Here is a 27,620-nt window from a genome sequence, read left to right as displayed (position 1 = left end):
GTCTAATTCCTTTTTCCCCTCCCAAATGCCCCATGCTTCTACTCTGCCTGAGGCCCTTTTACTTTGTCTTCCCCTGCTTAAAACAGCACAGTGCAGTACAGTGACAGGGCCCACCTTATGTTTCAGAACCAGTACATCCTTTTGTGGTTTCATCCTGACGGAGACGGTGATTGGAGCGGAGCCGCCACTCGCCGGGTGGTAGCGCCCACCGCGTCAGCATGCTCGTGTCTGCCTCGTCCCTCCCTCCCCTGGTGCCTGTGTCTGCAGAAAACAAGACCAGATGTGATTTCTTTTTAAAAAAACAAACAAACACACAAACAAACAACCGGCAACTACAACAACAACAAAAAGCAACCAACGAAATGAGGAAAAAAATACAATACAAAAAACAAAACCAGGATAAAAAAAAAAAAAAGCTGTAAAAATCACTGGCGTTTGTGGGGCTTCAAAACCAACCAGCTGCTCCTCCCGTCCACAGCTCCATGTGTGTGTCTGTCCGTCTGTTCCTCGGCTGTCTTGGGTGACCAAGTGTTGCAATGAAAATGTCCACAAGGCTCCACCCCCTCTGTTGACCCCCGTGTTGAACGGTGTTAGTTTGTTAGATGAAAAAAAAAAAACCCACACACACAAAAAAAAAACAAAAAAAAAAAAACTAAGGTATTTTGCATTCTCTCTGCCAACGCATGGGCCTTTGCCAGTGGTGTACTTGCACGTGGCCGTCGTGAGCTGTTACCGTTTGTCTTTTCAGGGACGTGGGGCTGCTGGCTCCAGGTTTTCCTTTGCCTTTTTCCTCTAGTTGTGCCTGTGGGTTGCTATCACTCCTTCCTTCCTTCTACCCAACATTCTTTCTTTGGCTGAGGAGGGAAGAGGCGTCCCTGGGCTCTGTCCCTTCTGTGCCAGGCACACTGCTGGTCAGCAGTATGTCCAGTATTGGTGGGAAGAGACTCTGGGCTCCCAGACTCCGGATGGGCTGAGATCCTGGCACTCACACTATGGGACATCCTCTGCTCTTGTCATCCCTCTCAACTAAAGGGCCTGTGTCAAGAACCTCCTTGTGCCATGTTGGCCTCGTCTCTTACTCTGAAGCCTTGAAGGCTGGTGATGGCATGAAGGGCGAGCAGCTCTGGGTGAGGATTGTGAAGAATGCTGAGGGGCATGGCTAGGAGAGGGGAAAGAGATGGGGAACAGGGACGTGCAGGGGTAAGAGAACCCTGGTCCTTTGGGACCTAGATTTTATAGGTGTCTGCAGGCCCAGGAGTGGGGGGAGCCTAGGCCAACCAGCTCCCAAGTGCCCAAGAGAGTATGCTAAGCCTCACAGAAAGGGGAACCTAACTTCTGGAGACAAAGCATCATCTCCTATCAACTCTCATTTCCTTTCCTTAGCCCTAACAGCTTCACTTATGGGAAGCGCAGCCAGAGTAATTAGTAGGGCCTTTGTAACCTCTTCAGTTTGACCAGGATCTTGACCCCCCCACCCCCCACCACCACTGACAGAGACAACTCAGGAGCCAAGACTCCCAAATAACCAGCTATAGAAAACGAGGGCTTTGGGCCCTCAGGAAATAATCTTTCTTCTTGCCTTGGTAGATACTGAAAGCAGCTTCTGCTTCTTCCCTCTGTCTGGTTGGTCTCTGCACAGTAGACAGTGAATGTATTGATAGCTTTGTGGCGGCTCCTCTGAATTCTGACCCAGAGAAATCTGTTTCCTGGGGCTAGTATCTCCTTTGGTTCTCCCTGGCCCTCTATAGGGTCACCCCAATCTCTCCTCTTATCAGGATAAGAATTGACAGCTCAGAAAAGTGACGTACAGACTCAAGCCTTTCTTCCTCCTGGCACTCCAGCCCCTGAAACAGGGATAAAGAGGTAGTTATTCCCAACCTAGGTGAATCAGATACATCTTGTAGAGGACTACCCAGGGCTATTGTGTGCTCTCCTATGGAGAGGCCTCTGGTATGGTGGGATGGAAGAAATCTGGAGGCAAGACCAGTTTCCACCACTTCCCCCTTCATTAAAGGTGAGAGAGAAGGAGGGAATCCTGTAAATTGGAAGTGGGCTTAGTCCCACTGGCAACCAGAGTAAGTCTAAGACCAAGCAATTATTTCCTCAAACTCTCTCCAGTAGAGCAGTAAGGATTTGAACTCAGCAAGAACCTGGCCAGGTTGTTGGGGAGTTCCTGGAGTAAAAGGACATGTCAAGAAAGAACAGTGGACTCTTCTGTTTTCCTGGGGCTGAAAAAACACTAGACCATATTGAGCCCTGTCTTTGATTTCCCTGGTCTGTGCTTGTGGTTTACAAAGTGTCCATCTTTTGATGGAAAGTCAGGGCTTATAGATTGACTGGCTGCAGTGTGGTCCTGGCAACCTTAGGGAATCCCAGGAATAGGGTGAATAGTGTCTAGTTGGGATTTCTTGGTAGCTAGAGCTGAAGGATGGTTGTAAGGGAAATGCTCCCTTCGGAGACAGGACCCTCTGTATCCAGTCCCTGAGAGGACCTCACTTGTCCAGTGAGTCACTGCTCTTAAGTAGGAAGAGGAAGAGTCATGTTGGTCACATGGTGAGTGCTCAAATTCTTAAGGATGGCTGTTGTTGCTTCTGCATTAATCAGTATCAACAGCCATTTGATTCATTTATTGATGACCTACTGTGTTCAAGGACAATGTTGATGGATTAGAAAAGAATAACAGGTAGATGAACAGGGTCAGAAAGCATTTAAAACAAAACAAAACAAAACAATGGAGATGAATGACTTCCTTCTGGGAACTTCAAGTGCCTAACTGGAATTGGAAAATTAAAGGGAAGATGCTGGTCTGGGTCCTGTTTTCATTTTTCTCTGGGATTGAGAGAATATCCCAAGGAATTCCCACCGTGGAAATCAGGGACTTGAGACAGTAATGGCACTAGGGCTGCTTGGCATGATCAGAGAAGAAAGAGGAGAGAGACATACTGTAAAACCTGGGCCCAGTGGTGAAAACATCTGGAGTTGTGGAGAGGCCCAGGATCAGAAACTGACCCCCCAGACAAAATATTGTAAAGACACGTTGAGAACTGGACCTAAACTGTTAGTCTGAGATTCAGAAGCGAGCATTGTGATTCTTATGTTGAAGGTAAACAATGCTAGAGGTAGGGATTGACTTTGTGGCCTGGCCTCGAAATCTCATGGCCTGACCTCTTCAGTGTCCAATGTAGATCTCCGCTTCTATGCTTTGAAATAGCATGCCTTCTTTGGTCTTCGTCAATGATTAGAAGCAGAATTAAGTTGAATTTCATGGGCTTCTGCCCCCACCTGGCATATTGTCCTGACACTTGTCCCTTCAATCCAATCTAGTAAGTATTTGTCCAGTACCCACATGTGCAGAAGGCATTGTGTTCGGCACCAGGGTTACAAAGACAAAACAAAAGCAGATCCCTTCCCTCGAGGAGCACATGGGAAAAGGCATTTCAGCCAAGCATTGAAGGTTATCTTATCATTTTAGCCAGGCAGTCCCAAGAAGGAGAGATGGGAGAGAAGAGAAAACGAAGCTGGAACTGGATACAGGGTGCTATGAGATGGTTCTTTGTTGTTTCAGGGTCAGCCAGACCCAGAGTACAGCAGATAGCCTGAGGAGAGGGAGGCAGCTTAAGTCAGTCTAGGGACCTTGAGGACGAGACTATGGGTCAAAGTGGCTGCCCCCTCCCCCATGGGTAGGAAAAACTCAGCTGGGACGATGCTCCAATGTCTCTCTCTGTCTTAGTTTTGCAAATGTGGACAGTCCTTCCCCAAGGAGTATGTGTTGAGGGTGCATCCAGAACTCAGGAGGCGAGGCAAAGACAGCAGTGGTAGGCCAGGATGCAGAAGTTCAAGGCCTCTGCCTAGTTTCATTGACTCATTCATACCTTGATTCAAGGTCGGGGGGGGGGGGGTGGGGGGGTGGGAGTGGGGGTGGGATGGCAGACAATGGAGAGAATTGACTCTCTTTGGCTAGAAATACATGAGTTGCTCAGGGATGAGTGCCCTAGATTTGGGGTAGCTGATGGGCTGATTGATCTCTTGCTGACGAATTCTGGTCCCATCCTTTCCCCATCCCATTTGGGTGTAGCAGTTACTTGATTGATCCAATGAGAGTCAATCTATTTGATGACTACTTTTGCCTAGGTCAGAGACTTTTTTATGGGGGAGTGGGGTTCTGCAGAAGTTTTCCTCCTTGCCATGCAAAGGGCCATCTTTAACTCAGTGGAAGTATTTTGCTGCGGCCATCTGCAGTGGGGAAGAAAACAGCCCAGAAAATGCATAGCTGTTTGAGGAAAGGTTTGTGGGCGGTGATGAAATATGGACCAGGAGTTAGCTTGGAAGGAAATAGGGGCATCTTAGGTGTGACATACTGAAAGCCATCAGATGGTATAGTTTATTTAACTACAGCATTCCTTCCCTGGCTACTGGCCAGGGCAGCTAGGAGCACCAAGAGGTGAGAAACATGGTGGAAGGAAGCAGCCATCGCTCCCATGCCATCTGCTTTTCTCAGACAAACGCTGGAGGAATCCAACCTGGCCTAGCTCATCTCTAATTCCCACGACTAAAGCTCAGAGGTACTCTACGAACCCAAGGGGCCTGGGTCTGGGATCCTTATGTCCACCCTAGAATGCACCCTGGCCCTCAAGGCTGGGCCAAGACTAAGGTCCTTTGAACCAAGTTTACGAAGGGAACCTGGGCTACTATAGACCACCTTCAGGTCCTGGAAGCCATGTGGCCTTTTAGAGTTTGAGAGGAGTTGGGGGTGGGTTGTTTACTCCACCACTTTTTCATCATCCTTTAAAGACCCAGAAGTGTGAACCAGCCTGACTTCCATTGACCAAGATGGTTTCCCATGTCTTAGAACAAATGACAGGTCTAAATTAATAGACTGGAAACTTGACAGTAGGGGTGAAGGAACCATCCCAAACACTCATACCAATCATCTTCCTGCTATAAACAAACAAAAATGCATAGTATACATCTCCCAGGGTACAGCAAGTCAAAGGCTCTGCTCTAAGGGGACCATAGGCACCTCAGGTAGAGCAAGGTGTTCACAGAAACTTGGTAAACCTTTGAGTCACTTCCTGGCATGGATACTGATCATCCTAATCTCAACCCCATGCATACAAATGTATATATATACAGAAATGCTTTTGTTAACAAATATGTCCACACTCATACATGGAACTGAGCAGTGATTTTTAAAATGTACTTTTTAGATACCCCCAAAATGTTTTTTAATTAAAACATACATCCTGGGGAGTTTTAAATTGAAGAGTGAAGTACAGTCTGGTAAGGATAGAAAAGGTGTCAACTCCAAAAAGATGAAGAATCATGTCTGGGCAGAAGGTAACTGCTTGAACAATATAACCCTTTTGTTCACTGGAGTCTCTAGGTATAGGCAGCCGGTGTATGCACCCAGGCAGCCAGTAGGCAGGGCCAGGTAGAAAGTATCTCCTTTCCACACGCCAGCATACTTCATCCATTACAATAGCACAGTCATAAAGGCCCTTTGGAATGGCTGTAAATACTTGTTACATAGATTTTCTTTTTATTCTCACATCAGAGTAACTGCCAGAAAGCTAGTCTGGCCCTGGGGATCCCAGCAATTCCTTTATCCCTTAACTACAATTCTATCCCTTTTTCAGATCTATTAGACTCCTTTCTTTTCCCTGAAACCCCCGCAGATCTCTGGGATGAGGTAGGGGTTTAACTTGGGGGTTAAACTTCCTAACCGATTTTACCCCTCCAAACCCAAATGTCTTCCCAATGTTGAGCAGGCTGAAGCACTGTTGTGTTTTCATGTACCTGTTGTGAGTGGGTGATGACAGAATTGGTGGGCACTGTCTAGAGGGTAAGGGTTAAGCCCAGCCATGTTATCTGGATCACCAGGAAGATTTCCTGGAGGGAGGAATGTTCTGGAACTGAGCTCATAAAGGAGCTTGAGGTTTGTAGATCGAAAGTGTCACCTAAATAGAAAGATGATGAATAAGTGGGCAGATGGATGGGGGAACTTGAGAGAGGTGAGGATGATGCCTTAATCCTCCATGGTTAGGAAAGGGAAGCTGTATGTAGCTCTCTTTAAATGGGATTTTCCCTCTGTCTGAACTGGGCCTAGAGTGAATTGGCAACAGGGGCCCAATAGAAGGATGGAAATTGAATAATGCTGTATAATGAAATAATCAGATGATGGTGAAGACTGGGAGGAACTGGGCAGCTAAAACAAAGGCACCAGAGGGTGAGGACAGAATAGGAGGGGAGCAGCTCTGGAATCAATTAACTCAATGGAATTACAAATTGGATTAAATCAGTGGCATTTAATCCTGAGATAAGAGGCATCCCTCACTGGCTACATTTTTTCCCCTTTCCCTAGAAGCCACCCAGACAACCCCCAACACAATTCACTTTTAATTTTAGTGTGGATTTCTTAATCTTTTCCTCCAAATAAAGCAAAATGAGGGGAAGGAGGGAGAAGAAGGGTTATCATCAGGTGGTCCCTGGCTGAGGTTAAAATAGAACTCTGAGCCCACAGAGGAGAGAGCAGGAATACAAGCTCTTTCAGTGGCAAACCCACAATGTACACCCATTTCAGAATCAACAACAAAATGACTGTAAGATGCTGGGCTGCCATCTTGTGACTGGCGGAGTTTTCCCTCAGTCCTTTAAAAGACTTTGAATAAGAGGACACTAGGCATTCCTGCCTGGAGCCAAGTCTCGGCAGGGAGTTTTTCGGATAAGAGGAGTATCAGTCCTGCCCTCCCCCCAACAAGGTGTGTGACCCAGCATTTAGCAGCAAAGGGGACCACGGAAAGCCTGTCCCACCTCCTACCCTCTTGTGTCCTGGGGCCTCTTCACTCTCCTTTACCAGTCATCTTGTTATAATTATGGAGCTGCGTGTCTGGGGTTATTTGGGGATTATTGGGGGGAGGGAGGAGGGGTAAATTTTTTTTGCATGACCTCTAAAGAGAAAAACCATATAAACCCATTGATAGCTAGGTATACATAACTTTTGGCATGTGTATATCTATCTATCTTGAGGAAGAGAATTTGGTGAAAGATGAGCACTCTGCTCCGTGAATGCTGGGGGATCTTTCCTCTTTTCTGACTTTCTCTTCTTTCTTTTTGCTGAGTTTCATTGTCTTTTCTTTCTGAGCCTTGTAAGTGTAAAAACAAAAATGATTCTTATTTTGTTCTGTCTCGGGAAACTGCAAATAAAACAAACAAAAAAAATGGGACAAACTGTTCAGTGTGTGGTAGCTTGCTTTTCACCTTAGCCTGGCTCTACCCTTGATCTTGCCTATGGTCGCAGTCACTTTTGCCCTTTCCCATTGGGAGGACTTCCCATTGGGAGGACTTATAAACACTGCATGCCCGCCCCCCTCCCGCAACCCAGCACAGCGGCCCTGGAAAAGTTCCGAATGCTCTTCTGGGATAGATGAGAGCTCACATGGAAGCTGGCCTTGACCCTTTGGTTGAGCTTGTTGGTGTGATGAGTGGGACCATAAACGCCCAATGAAAATCAGCACCATCACCATGAATTAAGGCTCAGCTCTGGGTGGCCACTATACCAATTCCTGTCAGTGTCCTAGGAGGCCACTCAAGCCCTTCTCCCTAGAAAAAAGACAGTTCAGGTCAGCCCCATTAGCTCATCTCTTTCTTTTGGACCTTTCTAGATCCTTGGTGCCTCGGGAAGTAGATGAGACACCAATTCCACAAACAAAAACTACCCTGCCAACCACAGAAGGTCCCTCATAACCTCCATTTTCTGTCTACAACAACTTGTAGTCTCAATTTTACCATGCTCCCTCCTGGACACACTGCACTTATGTACCAAGAGCCCCCCATGCTAGGTCCAGCCTGAACAGGGACACAGCTAAGAAGGTCACAAGTCAAGTCCCCAGTAGAAGTCAGATCCTGAGGGACAGACTGACTATATCTGAGAGGAAAAGGGGCATCTGGTATAGACAGTGGTAGGCATTGATACATAATAGCCTGCCCACACATTTCCATGGTAACCTCAGAAAAGGAAATATTTCAAACGTGTTCAATGTTCTTTCAGCCACTGCTGGACTCTAGGACTCTGGGAAGATCGACAATGATCCCATCACCTCCTGTCCTTTCTCACTTCAATGCCCATCTCCTTCTTCTCAAAGCAGAAGTTGGAAGGGGGCCTTGGCCCTGAACCCCACCACTCTCCTGTCCATTGCCTTCTCAGTCTCTATAGCCAGAGGGCAGCTCAGTCACTAACTGCTGTCAGTCAGATGTTATATTTTTTAACCTCCATTTCTGTTGCTTCCTCAGCAAGGAAATGAAGGCTTTAAAAAAAAACCCACAATGATTTAAGAAATCTTCAACTTTGGGGACCCAAATGATATATACTGGTGGTGACTTAAGATGGACAGAATGGGATATTTTGTTGGCTTTGCATCACAGGCCAGGTACAAGTCGGCTGGCACATGTGCGTCCAGCATGAATAGGAAGGTACCCTGAGATTCCTTAATGAAATGTGAGTGGGAAGGCTTTCTCTGTCAATGACCATTACTCCTGGCAGAAAGCTTAATGGGTTTGTGTGCTTTATCATGCCGAAGGACAGATATGAAGTAGTCAAGGCCTGGCCCTACCAGCCAAGGGACAGAATGCAGACCAGAATGAAAAACCCATGGTGTCTGTCTCAGAGCACATGCTACTGTGTTCAGGGCTTAGCTTAGTTAGCAGCTCTAATTGGAGGAGCCTACCAAGAGCATCCTTTCCAGATCAGAGTTCTCCCAAAAGATCTGAGAGAGTACAGGCCAGTACTCGAAGAGAGAAGTGATTCTCATAACATCCAGAACACTCTCCCTCCTCCTACTCCTCACTGAAAGTCCCTGCCCAAGGTCCTGTATTACTGCAGCACTTAAAGAGGGTCAGTGGTTTCATTGGCCTGGGCACATCAATAAGTGACAACGTGCCAGGCACTGGTAGGTGATGGGGATACAAAGAGAAAAGAAACAGTTCCTGCTTTCAAGAAGCTAACACTTCACAGGGAGACCAATGCAGACCATTGCCCCTCTATGTATCAGTAGACAATTTTCATGATTTGCTGTGGCCAAAAAAAGGAAAGGAAAAAAAACTCACCAGTCTTTTGGTAATGGGTTTTTCCAAACCTAGCTAGGCCAGTGCCCAGATGACTGAAGCAGTCTGTTGCTGTGTTCACTGTGCCCATGAGCCCTTCCAGCTTTGTCGGACTGGCTATACTCTCACTGGCATAACTTTAGATTCTGGAGTCATTTCTGTGCCACAATAAGGCATCAAAATTCAGAACTTCGGTTTTTGTTGTGGTTTGCAATTTCCTTCTCTAGCTCATTTTACAAATGAGAAAACTGAGGCAAATAGGGTTGAGACTTGCCCAGGATCACATAGCTAGTAAGTGTCTGTGCCCAGATCTGAACTCTGGTCTTCCTGACTCCAGGCCGGGCACTCTATTCAGTGTACCATCTAGCTGCCATTCAATATCATTAGAATTTCTGGAGAAACAGAAGTTCCCTAGTTAAGTGGGATCTAAGGTATTTAAAGTTAATACCTTATTATATCAGACTTTCATCTAAATTAGATTTTCTTAAGTCTGTTCAGCTTTATTATCTACTTTTTGCAAGTGAGATATCAAATGATTTTGCCTAAGGGGATACAAGTCAGGGGCATTACCAACATTTACTCAAACTGCATGATGAACAATCTTGAAATAGAGCAGAGAGCCTTATCTCTTGATCAATTCAACAAATATTCAAGCATCTATGCACAGAGCACACCAGGATCAAAGATTTAGAGCCCAAGGTATGAAAGGACTTGCCCAAGGTCACATAAGCAAGAGTGGCAGTACCAGAATTTGAACCCAAGTCCTCTAACTCCAAAGCTGTCATTCCTTCCACTGTGTATCCCATGCCTCCCCTTGGTAGGGGTAGCATCTTGATGCCAGGTTTGCCTCCCATCTTAATGTGAGGAGATAAATTGCATTGGAATGAAGGTTTTGTGCAGGAAAAGCTGGGGTGAGGGACATCTGTTCTTCCCTTCCTGCTCTGTTTCTCCAGATCGGTCCATGAGTTCTGTAGCTCTGAAGTTCTCCAGGTGAGGTTAAGATGGCTATACTTCTGCTTTGAAAACTCAGCTAGGAATGTTAAGGGTCAGATCAGGGAAACCAGAAGCTCAAAAATATTACTATTAGTTACCATCCTCCATTTGGGAATGTACACTGACCTTTCAAGGACAATCTAGTCAGGGTTAGCCCTATGAGTAAGCTTGCATAGTTCTTCCATTCTCTTCCATGGCAAACTGAATTGACACAATCGAACATCCACACATTCCTTAATGAACCACTACATATCCATGGCCAGGTAACACTTCAGTTGTAGACTGAAAAATCCTAACATTACTGGCTAACCTTTCTGTCTTCATTTTTGAAGTTTTCTATAAGAATATAGGTATTTTTTTTTTTTTACAATAGTGCTAAAGAGATATAAAAGACTAATTTAGAAGTCAGGAAGAGAACAAGGCCTCATTAAAAGGGATATTTCCAAGACTCTACTAGAAAATCTGAGATACGAAGTTGCCACAGGCAGTATTAACTAGGGCTAGGTAGGGTGAGGCGTACTGCCATAGCCTTTGAAAAAGTACACATAGCATTATGACCCTTAAGAAAGTACACTGGGTGAAGCAAAACAGAAGCAAAGAAAGAGGTCTTTTGTGATGTTGCCATCTATATCTCACAGGTGATCTAGGCCATAAATGTTCTGATTGAAGAATGACAAGATTATTAGTTGTAGGAGCCTGCCCTCTGGCAACAGGAAAGATGCGTCTTACCTCCTATTCCAACAGCCCATCTTATGGCCTCACAGTTCGGGGGGATGGATGACACCAGGCTTAAAATGCCTTACAGATATGGGGGTAGGAGAATGACTTTTAGAGCTAGAAGGTAATGAAGAAACTGAAATCTATTTCCTCCATTCATGGAAATATTTCATAAACACCACCAATCTTTAATCACATATTCTGTGGAGGCTTGATACTAAAAGCTCAACCAAAAAAAGACTAAGCAGAGCTACAGTGAGGCACCTGTTTTTAACTCCTTTAATCCCAGAGAAAGCCACAGGATCATTTTCAAATTTCAAAAGACAACTTTTATCCAGATAGGAATTTCCAAAACAGAACATACAGAAGAGTTAGCAATTATTAATTATACACTTCACCAAATGATAAATGTTTAGCAAAAGCATTAAGTTAAAGAAACAAGAAGTTACAATGAAGCACAGAAAGGACCAAGTAACACAACACCACTGCTGAAGAGTCTCCTCCCAGCCTCCCCTCCAAAAGGCATCCTGCCAGGGCCTTTCCTCTCCCTCACCAAAGTCATGCTTATTGGAGATGCTGAGGCCAACTTATGGGTGAAAGATTTTGCTTTCTTTTAGCTTCCAAAGTCAATGATTTCTATTCATACCACGGCACAGACTTTATATTGAGTTTCTTAAAGATCTCATACTGCCTCCTGTCACATTCCAGGGCAGTTTTTAACTCCTGGAACCATAACCAAAGGGGAAAAAGACAAAACCAGAATGGCATTTATCCCTCACATTTAAGGATAATTTGAGTTAGGGCTGAAAATTTTTTTAAAAATTAGCCAAGTGATGAAGATGAATACAAAATCTATTTTTTGGCCACAGATCTATAGAGTTATCAGGGTTGGATGGGCAGCCACCAAGGGCACTCCTTGAAAAAGCTGATGAATTTGAGGTTGTAGGTACCCCCATTCATCAGTACTGGTGTCATCATATCTTGTGGCAGAGGGAAGAATGTTTTTAGGCTAATTTTGTAGTAGTTACTGTTAATCCCCAGAGAAATATTGTTGCCAATTGCAACTACAAGGAGGTGGTACCCACTAAAACACTTTTAGTTGAATTTGTCCTCCCAGTAACCTAAATTCTCCAGTGAATGCTTGACTCAGTGCACTATTTGGGCCCAAATATCTTACAGTTAGAACAGGCCCTCTATGGCCTTTGCCTTCACCAATTTGAGCCAAGGGAAGCAATATCTTAGGAATACCCAACTAATATGTAAATAAAAGATGTTCATCAGATGACACATGATCATGCTGACCCAGGGCTTCTGTGGTGGCTGGCTTTCATTACATTTAGACTCTCCCTTTGCAACCCAGTTCTGGCACACAAACTGCTCTGCCTACAGAAAACACTGTACAACAATAACAAAAAAGCAGCTCATACACATCCTATTTAGACATGGCAACAAATACCTGTCCAGGGGCCAAGATTGCTTAAGACGACCTAACACCACCCTAATCTTACACCTGAGCACTACTGCCTGGTTGCTTGACTACCTTTGCTTTTAATATCTTAGAGGGAAGAAGAAGGTTAAGTCTAAGCCCTCAAGGAGCAATAACAAGAAGCAAGTGTAGTTCAGTAGGTCAACAGAAACCAAGTGCCAAGATCCTGTTAATGCCCAGTGAGTCAATCTGACATCTGGGTAGCTAGGCACTGAAGGGGCCAGAGCTTGGCCTATGTTTATACCAAAAGGTGCTTTTAAGCACAAAGGAGGCCAGATAATATCCTCAGCATTTACAAATGATTGGGTACTTTGCCTCTGCCAGTTTGGGAAAAAAGCATCTGCCAGTCCCAGGACAGGGGCAGATATACCTTGGCATAGTTGGCACACTCTTCCTAGTATAAATCAGCAGATGGCAATATGAGAGTCTCAAACACATTCTCCTATTCATTAAGACTCACCAAAGTGGGTAAGTCCCTAAGGCAGTCACATGGCCAGAAGGACACGAGAACTAAGGTCAACTTTCAGTGCAAAAAAAAAAAAAATTATTTGGAAGAGTGGCTAAAGAACACACTATTTTGGACCAGAACTGTAATACTCAAGATATGTCAAGTCACTGCAACACCGTGAGGGGCCGCTCAAGATGCAATGCTGGTGGGATCTCCTACCCCCAAAGGATACTCACAGCTGATTATCCTCAAATTAACCAGCTTTAATAAAGTGCCCTACTTTCTTTTTTTCATTTCTAGATATGCTGAGTAGGACAATCACTGCCTGCTTACACCAGGAAGTATATATCTGAGCTCCTCTCAAAGACCTCCCCACCTCGAATAAGTTCTAGAGAACTTTATGGACAAGTTTGTTAGGACAGGTCATGGGCCCCACTACAAGGCAGCACTGGAAGAAATGGGAACACCTGTACAAGTTAGAAAACAAAGTCTGGGAGGGTCCAAAGAAGTTTTAGTTCATTTGAGGTATGTTCCTTGTTTCTCACTATAAAAACGAATTTTCCACTGACTTGTAAAGGTCTCAAGGCTTCAGTTTTTTCTCTTTTGAGAGAGTTCCCACTTTCCCTGAGGAGAAAGATGGTAAGGGGTCTACTCAAAAATAAAAGAACCTTCATGATTGCTTTGAGGAAGGGAAGGAGAGGGAATCTCCTTTGGTGAGCTGGGTCACCTGAGCTTTCATCAGCTGCTAAGAAGGTCCTCTCCCAAGCCTTGCTTGGGTGGCAAAATTCCCAACTGTATAGTATTCACCTGGAGTTACTTCCTTCTAGTGTTATTATAATGAATGTAAAAAAAAAATAAAAACAAAACAAAACAAAAAAAAACCCAACAGAATGAAGAGATTTGGTCCTGACTTTCCTGTGGGGTTTTGCAGAAGTCAGGGGGCCCATCAAATCCCTCCCAGGAAATTTATCAGAGAAATGAGCCCTTCAGCACCTACAGGAGTCATTGAGAAACTTTGTTTCATTCTGCCCCCAAATATGATCTTTTTGAGGCTCATATTATCTTTTCTTTTGGTGAAAAATTACACTTAGGCATACAAACATCTCCCCCAAGTCCCTCCCACCTCACCCTCAGCTCATCCCAGGGACTGAAATCTGAAACGGAATATTCCCATTTCAGGACACGATTTGAGTTGGTTTCTTCTTTCCTGGGTACTTTACAGTTCTCAACATGAATGACAGGCAAAATTTCCAGAGCAGGGTCATCACCGGTTGGGAGGTCACATGATCTCACAGCATGAGTTTTGTTTCCGGGCCTTGGAAGAAATCAAGAATTGGGAAAGGAAGTTAATAGATAATAAGGGAAGTGGGGACATGTGCCTTTTCCCTGGGAGCCACCTGTAGGGAAGGTTGTAACAAAGAACTCTAATGTAACAACTGATGTCCATAGATAAGGATGCTGCCTGATTAGAGAGCCTGGGACTGAGATCTCCATCAATGTTTTCACAATCATGTTGAGGCAAGGAACTAGAAATGGACAGGTTAGAAAGAAGCCAGATTTCTTATTTTGTACTTACAGCGTCACCTGAGCTGTATTTTAAAGGGAAAGGATTTCCATAGGTGAAGATGGAAGAAAGAATCTCCACACGTGAGATACATCCCATTGGGAATGAGTGCATAAATACACCAAAGCAGGAGATTCTATGATGGTATCATGATGCCCCATATGGACCAATCAGCATGATAGTTTCACAGTCACCAATCTTATCTTTAACCCCACCTAGGTGTCTTATAAATGCATGTTGGCTACAAAGTGAAAATGTAAAGCTGGATTAGCTTAAGTCTAAACAAAATTTAAAGCTCAGACCTTTGCCTCTTCTGAGCACTGTCATTATTAACATGCTGTCCTTCCCCCTTCTCTTCCTTTATACACTTAGTGGCTTACTTGTTGTATTCCCCCAATACAACATAAGCTCCTTGAAGGCAGAAACTGCTTTCTTTTGATTTTATATTCTTCACACCTTGCACACAGAAAGCATTTAATAAATGTTGACTGAATTATTTTAATCAATTTATTAAAAAATATAAACAAATTCAGATGGCAAGCAACCCTTTCCTTTGAGAGCAGGGTCTAACTTCAGGAACTCCTTAGGGGGGAAAATTACTGAACCTTAAAATGAAAAAGATTAGCTTCATCTATGAGACAGATAACTATAGAGTGGCAGTGTGGGATAGTGTTAAGAGTCCCTGATTAGAAGTCTTGACTCCAACACTTATAGCTATGTGAGCCTTATTTTTCTCATTTATAAAGTAGACAAAAATGTTGCTGAAAGAAAGTTTTTTTAAACCTTCAAGTACTTATAAAAGTATGTTGTTGCTGTTATTAAAAAAAGCCAAAGACTTGGTATTAGAGACATCAAAGAATCTCCCACCTTCCCAAGTAGCTTAAATACTGGCAATCCCTTCGATAGGAAACCCATTAGAAGCTGTTTCCCAGAAGAGGCTCTGCTTCCAAGCAACTTTAGAGACTTTTCTTTTCCTTGCCTCAGATCCAAAAAGCACCCAGGTACAAAGTTACCATGATGCCTGCCTTCCTCCTCGCCAAAGATGTGACCCTGTATGTACCAAGAAACTATTAAATGCTAAAAGAGTTGACACCTACCAATGGCTACTGAATATTCCAAGAAAAGTCTGGCATCCTGGAAGGAACACCCATAACACAGTGGGGCTCATTTTAAAGAAAAGGCTTTCTGGGAAAGAGGTGGGAGCTGTGAGTACTTACGGTTTTATAGAAGGCCTTGGACTGTGTTCCTAGCACTTCTGATTTGGACACCAAGTCATCTAGTTTTTCTCCTCGCTCTAACAAAGACTCCATAGTGTTGTGCTGGATAAAAGAAAAAAGAACTCTGCAAATTCATGATGATGAAAGACCATAAACAAGCACTTGGAACTCAGCATGGAGAGAACTTATACAAGTTTAGTTAGTTATTTATATAGTTATATATATATATAAACTTATACAAGTTTAGTTATTTATATATAAATACAAGTTATTTATGGCATAAGTGTCATTTGGACCTGTCCTCTGAGTGTCAGCCATGCACTCCAAAGAGAGCACGAAAATGCTAAGAGCCAGACAATGGTGGGTCACAGCTGTTAATGGAAACGATCTTGAAACTACTGTGGAACTCAAAACACTTGTAAGACACACACAGAACATATCCCAATAGGAAATTTTTTCTATTACCACTGAGTTAAAGGTGGCAACTGGTACAAAAAGCTCATAGGATGTTGGAGGGGAGGGGAAGGAGAGGGGGATAAAGTCAGTCACAAACCAAAACTCTTCTACCTTTGGTTTTTGTTCTCTTAAGTGACTCTATTTAAGGTCTTGTAATTACTATGAGAGGGAGCAAGGTAGAGTGGACAGAACTGGGCTTGAAGCCAGAAAAACCTAGGTTTAAATCCTGCCTATGACAATTACTAACTGAATGACCCCTGGTCACAATTTTTAGTGCTTCAGGCTATCCTAAAAGACTACAAAAAGTTCAACACAGTATAGTGGATAGAGTGTTGGAAGAAATTCCTCCTATGACATGCTGGCTGAGTAACCCTCAGTAAATCACTTAACTTAAACTCGATGCTTCAGACAACTTTAAGACTATAAACTGCAAAACAGTTGCTGATTTACACTGGCAGAGGGAGTTTGGGAACAAAATAAAATTTTAGGAGGATTATGTAAAAATTACATCATTGCTTTATATTTACTAAATCAATATATTTGAACTTCTACACTGGGAAATTCTGTTCTGTAAATTAACATTTAAACTCCTAAAAACCAGCACTGATTTGAAAAACCATGATAATGGGAATGGAATGGAAGGTAATCAAGAACTGCCAAGAGTGAAAAGGAAAGAGGGATGCCACCATCCCTCTGCCTTATTGTCAGAGTTTGCCACACAGTGTCCCACTGGCTGGCCACAGCTTTATAAAGAACTTTAAAGTGATATGTGGCAAACATATTTGAATTTGCAGAAAATGAAAAATGTCCTTTTAAAAAGCATTTCTAAATAGGTAAAGGAGGACAAATTACTACCTCTTAATTTATCTAAATGATTCTGTAAGAGAAAAGGACTGGCTTAACTGGATCAGGAGATGAATTTGAAATTCCAACTGAAGTTTTATAACAAAGGACTCATTAACCAACAATTCTAACTTGACTAAATTATAGATAGAAGCTGAGCCCTGATGAGGATTCCTCTGTTCTCCAGAGTGGAAAGAAAGAAAGAAAATAAAAGATAAAAAAGAAACAGATTTCCTCCAAATTCCATGCCAAAGATAAATTCTTCAGCAGATCCAGGCACCCAAAGATGTGAAAAGTTGAGGGCTTATCATCAAAAGTCAGAGACTAAAATTCAGGTGGTAAGGAAATATAGATGTACTAAGAAATACAGGAGATGGAAAAAGAAATTAAAACCCAGATATATCCATAATCTCAAACCTTTAAAGAGTTCAATCATTACTGCTTGCGAAAATAAGATCTCTAAGGAGATATTCTCAAAGGCAAAGGGTACAAAGGATTTGGATTCCTTGTTAAAGGGATTTAAAACTCTATACCTAAAAGAGAGACATGTGGTACTGTGGAAGGGTACTGGACTTGGGAGTCACAAGCTCTGAGTTTCAAACCCAGTTCTGACACTGTGTGACCCCAACAAGTCACAGAACACTTTTAGCATATTTCATATATAAAGCTGAGATAGTCACACTACCTACCTCTTAGGAATGTCTGCCAAATCCCCTTTGTGAACTCTAAAAATACCACCCTAACCCAAACATAATATAACCTTCTACCTAGCCCTTCAACAGTAAATTGCTACACCTTCCAATTTCTACTTACCAGAATGATTTTGGTCTCATCTAACTCAGCTTGCACTTTTGTCATAGGGTCAGCTTCTCGAGGATTCTAGAAAGGAATAAAAACAGGTCAGCTGAGTGGTGATCACATGAGACCAAATTGAAAGGAAATGTAAAGGAATAAGACAAATACTATATCTCTAGTTTCTTGTTGTAGAAACAAGATGTTGGATCTTTTAACAATCAACAATCAGAGAAGTTCTAAATTCCCAAGTTGTGAAAGGCTGTTTCAGATTCTTCTATTCTTTCATTCAGAGTCATATCATCCAGGAAGGTCAGTCTGCTTAACAGACCTACGGATATCAATGCAACAAACCCTTATTAAGCACCTACCCCTTTACAACATGAGAGGCATGATAGGTGATGCTGAGATGTAGTTAGGTCAGGAAATGCTACAGACAATCTCTGGTGTTTCAACAACAGGCAAGACACTCACCATCTCCATCCCCAGGCCAGGACCTCTAAGATTATAAATTGAGGATACTGAGCTGCATCAGTGAAGGGAATTTCTATTCTAGGGAGTTTTCTCTACAGTGATGAAAAAACAAGTGTAGATCAAAAAGAAAATGTGCCAGATACAGTGCCTGGGGCTGGGAACACAAAACCAGGAACAAAAGAATCCCTGCCCTTGAGAAGCTTCCACTTTAATGTTGGGAGGGGGAGGATACAAATGTAAACAGGTAAGAAAACACTTATGTTTTCTTAAAAACAAAAATGAGGTCATTCAGGAAGGGGAGACGGGCATCTGCCTCCTCTAGGAGGGAGCCTTAAGCTGAGGTCTGAAGGAAATCAGAAATTCAAAGAGGGAGTGCACTATAGGCAGGGGCATTGTCTGTACAAAGACTCAGAAGATGGAAATGGGATATCATGTAGAAGTAACACCATGTAGTGGTGGCTATGTAGCTGGAACAAGGAATGGTGGTTGTGGTTGTCGTTGCTGAATTGTATCTGGCTCTTTGTGATCCCATTTGTGTTTTTCTTTTTGGCAAAGACACTGGGGTGATTTGCCACTTTCTTCTCCAGCTCATTTCATAGACGAAGAAACAGAGGCAAACAGGGTTAAGAAGGAATAATGTGAAATCTGACTTGGCAAGGGAGGCTGAAGCCAGACTATGAAGGGCTTTAAATACAAAGGAATTTGCATTTTATCCTAGAGCAACAGACAGCCACTGATGATTCATGATCAGGAAACTGACATGGTTAGAACTATGCATGAGGAAGATTACATGGAAACTGCATAGAGAATGGACTGAAGAGACAAGACTAAAACTGGAGAGGCTATTCTAATAATCTAGATGAGAGGAGATAAGAGAACCTGAACTAAAGCAACGGCCATCTAAAAGTGCTTTGTCATGTAATATTTTCATAATCCTAAAACAATACAGTCTCTAACACACATAATGTTTTTCTTGAAATATTACCTGATATCTACTAAGATAACTATCCAGGGCTGCATAATGTATTGTAGCAGGAGATCCTACTGGCCAATCTATCTTGTCAACCTGCTTAGAGAATTCATCCAGTACCTATAAGAAAAAGCAATATATTTCCATCAGTGTTCCCACCATGGGATTCCCAGGCCCCAAATCAAATAAACCTCAAGCAGTGTTTATTATGTCTCTAGACAGACCTCTAAAGACATTTCCATACTTACAAAAGCCAAGGACTAAGAAAAGAAGGATATTTGATGGAAAAAGTAAATCAAACTTAAAGCTCTCTCCCTCCTTTTCCCAAGTACTATTGAAATACACCAAAAGAACCTGAGTTTGGTTCTGGCCTCAGACACTTAATAGCCACACAAAAATACTAGCCGTGTAACCTTGGGCAAGTTACTTAACCCCAATTGCCCTTCAAAAAGCAAAAAATAAAAATAAATTGAAATACACCAAAAATCTGACTGATGCTATGATCGATCTTGACTTCAGAGAGCTGACAGTGAAATATCTCTCCCTTCTCTTGGCAGAGAAATAACAGGCTATAAACATGAAATAATTTGTATGCTGTCAGACTTCTCCAGTGTTTCACTTAGCTATACTTCTTTGATGCACGGAAAGGTTCTACTGGGGAAGAGGAAGAGGTGAAAGTCATGAGGAAATAACAACAATATAAAAAAACCTCAAGAAAACAAAATTTTACATAGAAAAAATGGCCGTATCACTGTAAGAAGAAAAACTTCGGAAAAGTAGCTGATTTTGAAGTAAAGAAGACAACTCCGTGTTTGGCACGTTGAGTTTGAGGGGACAGCAATCAGAGCTGGTAACTGTTAGCATTAACTGTAGATGGTACTGAAGAAAGGCATTGCAATCCCTCATAACTTAGCAATTAAACTAAGTTATGTTTTTATACCCAGTATCTCACTAACACCAACATACATTTTCTCAAAGTTCTGTCAAACCTAAGAGCAACTCACCTTTTCCAGCAAGGTGAAAGCCACCCGGGAGGGATATTCATTGTCTGCAATGACCACACCTGCGAGACTGTCATTCCGCACATACACATGACATAAGTACTCTGAGTAGACAAGAGGTCACATGTGAGAAAAGTGACATGTGGTAAGCAGAGTTTGCGGGGCAGGCACTGAGGTATATATTTATATCCATATCTATATATCTAAATCTCTGAGAGGTAGCACAGCTTAAACGTGCTGAACTTGGAGTCAGAAGATCTAGGTTTGTATTCTGGTTCTTACACTACTGTGTGACCCTGGATAAGTCACTTTACATCTCTTGAATCTCCATTTAATTGTATATAAAAGGGATAACAACTTCACAAGGTTGTTGTGGATGTACTATAGAAAGCTTAAGGTGACACATTAATGTGAGCTGTTATTTCTACTGTGCAAACCCAGACAAGTGTCACTTGAGAATCAGATCTCAAAGTTCACAAATCAGATATTTAGGGACTCATTCTAAAGAGCTGCTGGACCAAGAGTCAGGAACTCTGAAGTCAGATACCTAGATGTCAGTTAGATTAATAGGGAATAATAATAATAATAATAATAACGACACCTTACATTTATATAGTATTTCAAGGTTACATGATAAGCAAGGGTACAATATGTGATATAACTGACATAAAAACATCAGTCAAATGATTGATCAAAACATTTCTTAACCCAGGCAATAACTACTGACTTTATTCACTAAAGAATTTTTAAAAGGTCAGTACAGTAGCAAGATCTCAAAGGTAAAAGAAAGATAACAACTTACAATTACAATGTATTTGATGTTAAGAAACTGGTCACAGAAATTCAAATGCCAAACAAGACAACCAATAAGAGAAGAGTAAGGTAAAGTACTGAATTTAATGCAAAATCTGAATAAGGTGAAAAGAAAGGAAAATAATGAGAAGGGAGTCATCACTGATGCTTATCAGATTTTACCTTCCCAAATAGGCAAGCTTCAATTATTTAGTTTAAGTATATAGTTGGAATGTATGTGAAGAATTGTCTTAAATACAGAATGGAAAAAAAGGAAAATCACTTATTGTGGGTGACTATGAGAGAAACTTTAAATAAAGGCTTCATTATTCTATTTCTGGCAAATGAAAACTACAGGGAGGCCTGAAAACTTACAGTAATCCATATCATACATAATAATTAGTATTTATGGCATCAATAGTCACTTCATAATCTTACCCTGCAACAAAGATGAGTAAAGTCAACATAAGACTAAGTTGGTTGTGACTGTGAGTTTATGAACAGCTTTCCTGACTTATGCCTATAACACATTTCCCCCTTAAAAAGGTGACAAATATAAATGAGGGACAAAAAAAAATCTCACAATTCAAAAGGCACAGGTCATAGAAAAGAGAACTATTAAGCAGACAAGAATGGAAATCAGATCTCCAGATGCCTAGTTCAACACATCAATGACTATATTGCACTAAACTTTTATTAACAAAGCTAGCTGGATATCCTTTTCTGAGAGGACCATAACCAGTTGGAAAGATACTACAATATGCCAGGCTGGTTCTGGGTACTTAGCTAATATTTAGCATCAAAGGCAGGTTTCAAACCTTAGTGGAGAAACCGCATTAAGAAACCAAATCACCATCAGTGAGCAAAGTATTTTACATGAGCAGGGCAACTGAGAGGGAAGAAGAGAAGACAAGAAATAGTAGGGGAAAAAAAATAGTAGGCCTAATATCTCACAAGCAACAAAATACGTGAGTAAGTTACACTTTTAGCTTGTGAATCTAGACACTTAATGCACACTGGTCTTATCTAACTTTATACCAAAAAGCTCATCATTCCCCTTACCTTGTTCTTTCACAGAAGCTCTGCTGCCTTTCTCTGAGCGTTCCACAATCAGTTGACTTGTAAAGGTCATGAATTCCTGAACACTGAAAAACATAACAATGTTAATTTAGTCTATCTCATTCACCTTGTCCAAATGCAAAGTAAAGTAACCTCTGAGAGCTTACATGTTATAGATAAATAGCCAAAGACTCTTGATTGCAGGTAACTCAGGTCTCTTTCCTTTCTAATATTATAATCTAAAAATTTTCAAATAGAATATAATAAATTGTTCAGTAACCCTTATCGCTATGAAAATATGTTAACTTCCATATCTGTTCACTATATATATCTCATTATTACAACCCACTTCCAACCTTTTAGGAAACTACCTGGCTAACATATTCTATCCACTCTATCAATTAAAATTTTGAGCAAAGTACTTTAGACTGGGTACTGTGGAAAATTACAAAAGTAGCCTTCATATTAAAGGCACAGGAACACACAGTTTGAATGACTATTCAAAGTATATGTACAATCAAATACTGATATATAAAACTACTAGGATATACGCAAGTGTTAAGTATTCAGCAAGAGGCCTTATTAGAATGGCTATACTCAAGTGGGACTAGTTTATAAAGACTACATAGAAAGGCGTGTTTAAGGATTTTGAAGCAGGGGAGGGGTAATGGTTTAGTTAAGAAGGCTAAGGTATAAAAAATAAAGTGTTTCACATTAGAAGGGCTTATACAAAAATATCAGAAGGCAAATTACATGCACAAAGTAGGTATGCTTTGCTAGAATAGATTAATCATAGTATAGGGTTGAAAGGAAGATAAAGTGTCTGGATCAGGATCTTTAATCAAATACAAGACCCAAAAGGATTCTGAGAAAGTAGCATGAACAAAATGATTCCTGAAAAACGCTAAGAATATTGGATACTGCCTTTTGGGGATCAGTGGAAGGGGAGATGAAGAATGATATGTGCCTTCAAGTATTTGAAGGGCTTTTATATGGAAGGATTAGATTTGATCTGTCCAGACTCCAAGAGAACTAGCAACAATGTGTGGAAACTGAATAAAGGAAGATTTCAGCTAGTTGTATGAAAAGATTTCTTAGCAATTAAAACTAAGAGTAGAATGGGCTGCCTTAAGGGTAGAGGGAGTGGGTAATCTCCATCTCTTGAGGTTTTCATATCTGGATGACCATTTGCTGGGAAAAGTTATAGCAGGGATTTCTATTCAGAGAGGAGTTCAAAAGGTGACCTCTAATATGCCTTCTAATTCTGAGATTCTGAGAATTTTCTTAATATTTTGCACAGCCTAGAGGAAAGGGAGAATATAAAGAAAAAGAAACTTTTGAAAAAGTTCTGGAAAAACAGTTAAAGCCTTGACTGGGACTATAGACAAAGAGAGAATGAGATGTCCACAAAAAGTTAAGGGTAAGAGACTGGACGCAAGAGCAAAATAAGTCATAAATTATTCCAAAGCTTATAAGCTTTTGGGATAGTGATAATGGACTGAAACAAGAAGCTGGAAAAATGATTATTTTCCTCACAACATCCAAAACCCATTTTGGAACAAGGCAGGATTTCGGGTAATAGTGTGATGCAGTGGAAAGATCACTGGACCAGCAGTTGAGATATCTGGGTCTGAGTCCAGGCTTTGCCTTGCAACCATAAGGATATCATGAATTTGCCGGATCTCAATTTCTACATCTGTAAAATGGGGATAACTGCTCTAGTTACTTTGCATGACAGTTATGAGTGACATACCAATGATCTGAAATTATAAAATACTTTACACAATAAGATATTAATAATAAGCACCCCAAGATTAATGTTAAGTGGAGCTATTCTGTAAACAGAGGAAAAATTCTGGTCAGATGTTAAATTATGCCTAAAATTGTAGTTATTTAAGTGGTAAGTACAAGTTCTTAAAACAATAAACAGTCCAAGGAAGTGAAAATGAAAAGGCTTAATATTTAAATCATAGTGCTGGCCCATAATTAATGGACAGAAAAAAATGAAGTCAGCAAAATCATCAAAGAGACAATCTAAGAAAAATGAAGATAGAGGAGTTATAGAAGACAAAACTTAAAAGTATGCCAACAAAAATGGTGGTCAAAAGTAATAGAGGGGAATGATGAAATACAGAGGGTTTTTTGGACTTGATCAGGGACTCACTGGCAAAATATTTTTGGCAAATAAGGAACAGTGAAAACAGAAGGCAGATTGCAAATTTCATTACATGCCAATAAAAAATGCTAAGTGTATTAACCTGGCAAGGATACTGCTCTGATGATTCCATGAACCCTGTGGCCTATAGGCACTAGCTAAAAGACTAAATGCATTTGGCCAGTGTTGCTTCTGGTGTGCTACTCTGTGTCTGAGGACAGATTTGAACTCATGTCTTCTTGACTCCAGGGCAGGTGTGCAACCTAGCCGCCTGCTATTAGTGGAAAATCTGAGATTCAAATTTAACCTATCTGGGGCTAGAATCGCCCATACCACTTATCTGTATAATGGAAATAGAAAGATAAGCTTTTCTAGAATATTAGGAAAAAAATATTAGCCTCCTAGGCCTGACTGGTCCTACAGTGGAAAGAACAATGGATTGAAATCAGAGGGCCAAGGTTCCAGGTTCCTAGTCCATATTGACCACTTAGTACCTGTGGGAAACTGAACAAATCACTTCCGGAACCCTTCGCGGTAGTTATTTTTCCTCATCTTTAAAGAAGAGAAGGATATTTTGGTCTGTATGAACTCTAATTCCTTTTCCAGCTCTGCATAATTAATCCCATATTTCTAAGCCTCCTTAAGCATCAATTATCCTAAGTTAGCCTCACTCACTGATCACCCATCACAAACATAAATACACCTAAATATGGTATGAATGTCATACACATCATAATCATATTTGCAGAAATGAGAGCTAGAAGGGATCTTGGAGATCATCTAGTCCAATCCAGTCAGAAAAATCTCAAAATAGTACGTATAGAATACTGGACTCGGAAAAAAGTGCGGGCTTAAATCCTGCCTCAAAATTGTATGACCCTTTTATAACTGTTTAACCTGCATCTGCTTCTCCACCAGCAAAATAGGGATAATATTAAACCTCACAGGACTATCATAAGGATCAAGTGAATTACTGCACTTAAAAATGCTTTTCAAGCTGCCAAAAACCACGCAACTGTCAGTTACTTTAACTACTGCCATCTCAGCAAGGCATGATGTCACTCCAGGCACCAGCCCAGCCCGGAGATGGGGAAGCCTCTGCGGTCCCCGAGGGGGTCCAGTGTGAGGCTGGGTCTTCCCAGCTCCCCCAGGCCACGGGCCGAACACCCACCTGGAGCGCTGGAAGAAGCTGAAGGAGGACACGTCGTAGGCTGCCTTTAGCAGGATGGCTTTGGCGTCCCCTTTGTAGAGGACGCTGAGGCTGTAGAGCTTCATGGCGCCGGGGCCGGCCCCGAGGAGCCGCCGCCTGCCGCCTTCGCAGCCTGTACGCTAGGGGAGAGGCAGAGAGCTCGGGGCTGCGCAGACGAACCGACACACAGAAGCCTGGCTGACCAAGGCGGCCCGAAACGCCGCGCCGCGCTCCACCTCACGTCCCAGCCCCTCCCGGGGTCCGCAGCAACGCAGCCCAACCCGCCCGACACCGCAGCCACCGCCCACCCAGCACCGCAGCCACCGCCTCCAGCCGCTCGTCGACCTCACCGGCGCCGGCAGCTGACGGGACCAAAACTCTGGGCTTCTTCCTCCTCTTCTGGTTCCGGTTCCGGGTCCAGTTCCAAAGCAGCTCCAAACAGAAGACTGGCTTTCCCGACCCCGGATACAAAAGCCTGGAGCCGGAAGCGAAGGAGTCTGGGATTGCCACGGAGCGAACTACCTAGGATTAGCAGTGCGCATGTGCGATGAAGGCTCCTCCCACCTATACAAACCTTTGTGGTAAGGGCAGGGTGGGCGGTGCTCGCTGGTAAGCTGTGGGGAAACTCGTGCCTCCTTCGAGAAGCTTACGTTTTCCCAGGGGCATACAGCGTAGTATCCTAGATCTAGAGCTGGAAGAAACCTCAGAGGTCTATCTAATGCTGCTCTCTTATTTCGGATGAGGAAACTGAGGCCCACGGGAGTTAAAGGCGTGGTCTAAGGTCCCTCTGGTAGTGTCCGGGTTTCCTCCTCGTTACCACATGTATGCATACCTGCACACGTGCAGATATGAATACAGCTTTTCCAGGTAAAATAGAAGCCCCTTGATGGCAACTGTCTTAATTTTTGTCAATGTATCCCCAGTACCTAACAGGGTGCTTAGCACATAGTAGGTAGTCAATAAATGATGATTGGTCCTCAGTGATAAGTAAGTGCAAACTACATACAGAATCCACACAAAGTTGGTTTTGTTTTTAGAGTGGAAGGCAGTATGATTAGGAAAGGTCTTTTGAAAAGAAGGGGTGGGGCAGCCAATTGGCACAATGAATAGAGCACCGCCTCTGGAGTAAGGAGGATCTGAGTTCAAATTCAGCCTCAGACACTTGACACATTTACTAGCTGTGTGACCCTGGGCAAGTCAGTTAACCCCAATTGCTTGACCTTCTGCCCTCCACAAAAGAAAGAAAAGAAGGGTTATGTGGATTGAGCCTTGAAAGGAACTAAAGAGAAAGCATTCCTGGGGGGGGGGGGGGAAGTGAGGGTGAGGGGATTAAATGGGCAAAGTCACAGGTGGGAGATAGAATATTAGGGAACAGTGTTTGTCTATAGAGTTTAAGAGGGAGATAGATAGCATGTAATCAGGATGAAAAGGAATTCTGGAGACAGATTGTGAAGGACTTGAAATACCAAAACAGAGCAGTTGTGCAGTCTTTTGTGTTTCAAAGTAACCACCTCCTAGGAGAATATAGTGCCAATGCAATATTTACAGTGCCCACGATCATGATAAAGACCATGACTATAAGTATCACATGAGGTTCCATCACAAAATATACCAAACTCTCCAGAAAGAGGATAGAACTGAAGCATTTATTCATACACCAGAAAACCAAATCCCAAAACCAGTAAGTGGATTCCATCATAGTACCAAAGATATTCAGAAGCCATAGCTGAGAGTCACAGCATCCTTCAGCCTTCCCACAAACCAATACAAGATCAATATTTACTCACAAACCTCTCTATCTCCTTGCCTGAGTGTCCTTTCTCTCCCCATAGTCTGGCTAGCTCTGAGCAGCTTCTTGTGGGCTCTGCCTCTCTTCAGCAAATTCCCTCCATTACAGGTTACATGTGATTACATTCAGCCTATTAGGGGGCAGAGTTTACTTTCAAAGCAGGGGAGGTCTTCAAACCCCTCCCCAGGTCTATTAAGGGGCAGGGAAGATCTTCAAATTCCCATCCCCATTACAGAGAATATGAGAAAAATTGCTGGGGTTTACATATGATAATGAGTTTTGAATATACTTGCATTTTAAGCATTTCTTCATATACCTGCTCTACTTTGTGCATTGAGTAGGCCCTGTAAAAATGTTTATTCCCTTCCATTCCCCTTATTATTTCATATAACAGAATAATATTCCATGTCATACATATACTACAATTTCTTCAGCCATTCCACATTCAGTGAACATCCATTTTGTTTCTAGGTTTTTGGTTTTTTTTGGCTTTTGTGCTACTACAAAAAGTTCTCTCTCTCTCTCTCTCTCTCTCTCTCTCTCTCTCTCTCTCTCTCTCTCTCTCTCTCTCTCTCT

General features: G+C 42.3%; 2 protein-coding genes across 3 annotated transcripts in view; one reads left to right on the top strand and one right to left on the bottom strand.

Moving 5' to 3' along the window:
• The window catches only part of CAMK2B (calcium/calmodulin dependent protein kinase II beta), a 281,298-nt gene extending 274,071 nt beyond the window's left edge, over nt 1-7,227 (top strand). Inside the window, exon 19 of the mRNA XM_069071805.1 lies at nt 127-7,227. The gene's annotated coding sequence lies outside the window, so the exon portion shown is untranslated. The remainder of the gene's footprint in view (nt 1-126) is intronic.
• A 3,843-nt stretch (nt 7,228-11,070) lies between these two features.
• YKT6 (YKT6 v-SNARE homolog) lies at nt 11,071-25,758 on the bottom strand. 2 transcript variants are annotated; one of them, XM_069071870.1, is made up of 8 exons: nt 25,606-25,758; nt 25,238-25,395; nt 21,915-21,997; nt 20,064-20,164; nt 19,075-19,179; nt 17,637-17,702; nt 15,525-15,626; nt 11,071-14,058 (listed from the first exon to the last, which is right to left on the bottom strand). In XM_069071870.1, exons 2-8 carry the CDS (start codon nt 25,339-25,341, stop codon nt 14,023-14,025), a joined length of 597 nt encoding a protein of 198 aa, XP_068927971.1. In that variant the 5' UTR covers nt 25,342-25,395; nt 25,606-25,758; the 3' UTR covers nt 11,071-14,022. The 2 variants fall into 2 exon arrangements, with proteins under 2 accessions (XP_068927971.1, XP_068927970.1); XM_069071869.1 differs by having other exon boundaries at nt 25,238-25,421; nt 25,606-25,757.
• Nucleotides 25,759-27,620: the final 1,862 nt, after the last annotated feature.

This window comes from Petaurus breviceps, unplaced genomic scaffold (genome assembly GCF_028583685.1).
Source record: "Petaurus breviceps papuanus isolate PSGF00001 unplaced genomic scaffold, PetGlider_PUasm1.0 90845, whole genome shotgun sequence".
NCBI classification, from domain to species: Eukaryota; Metazoa; Chordata; class Mammalia; order Diprotodontia; family Petauridae; genus Petaurus; species Petaurus breviceps.
This window is presented reverse-complemented; position numbering and strand designations above follow the sequence as displayed.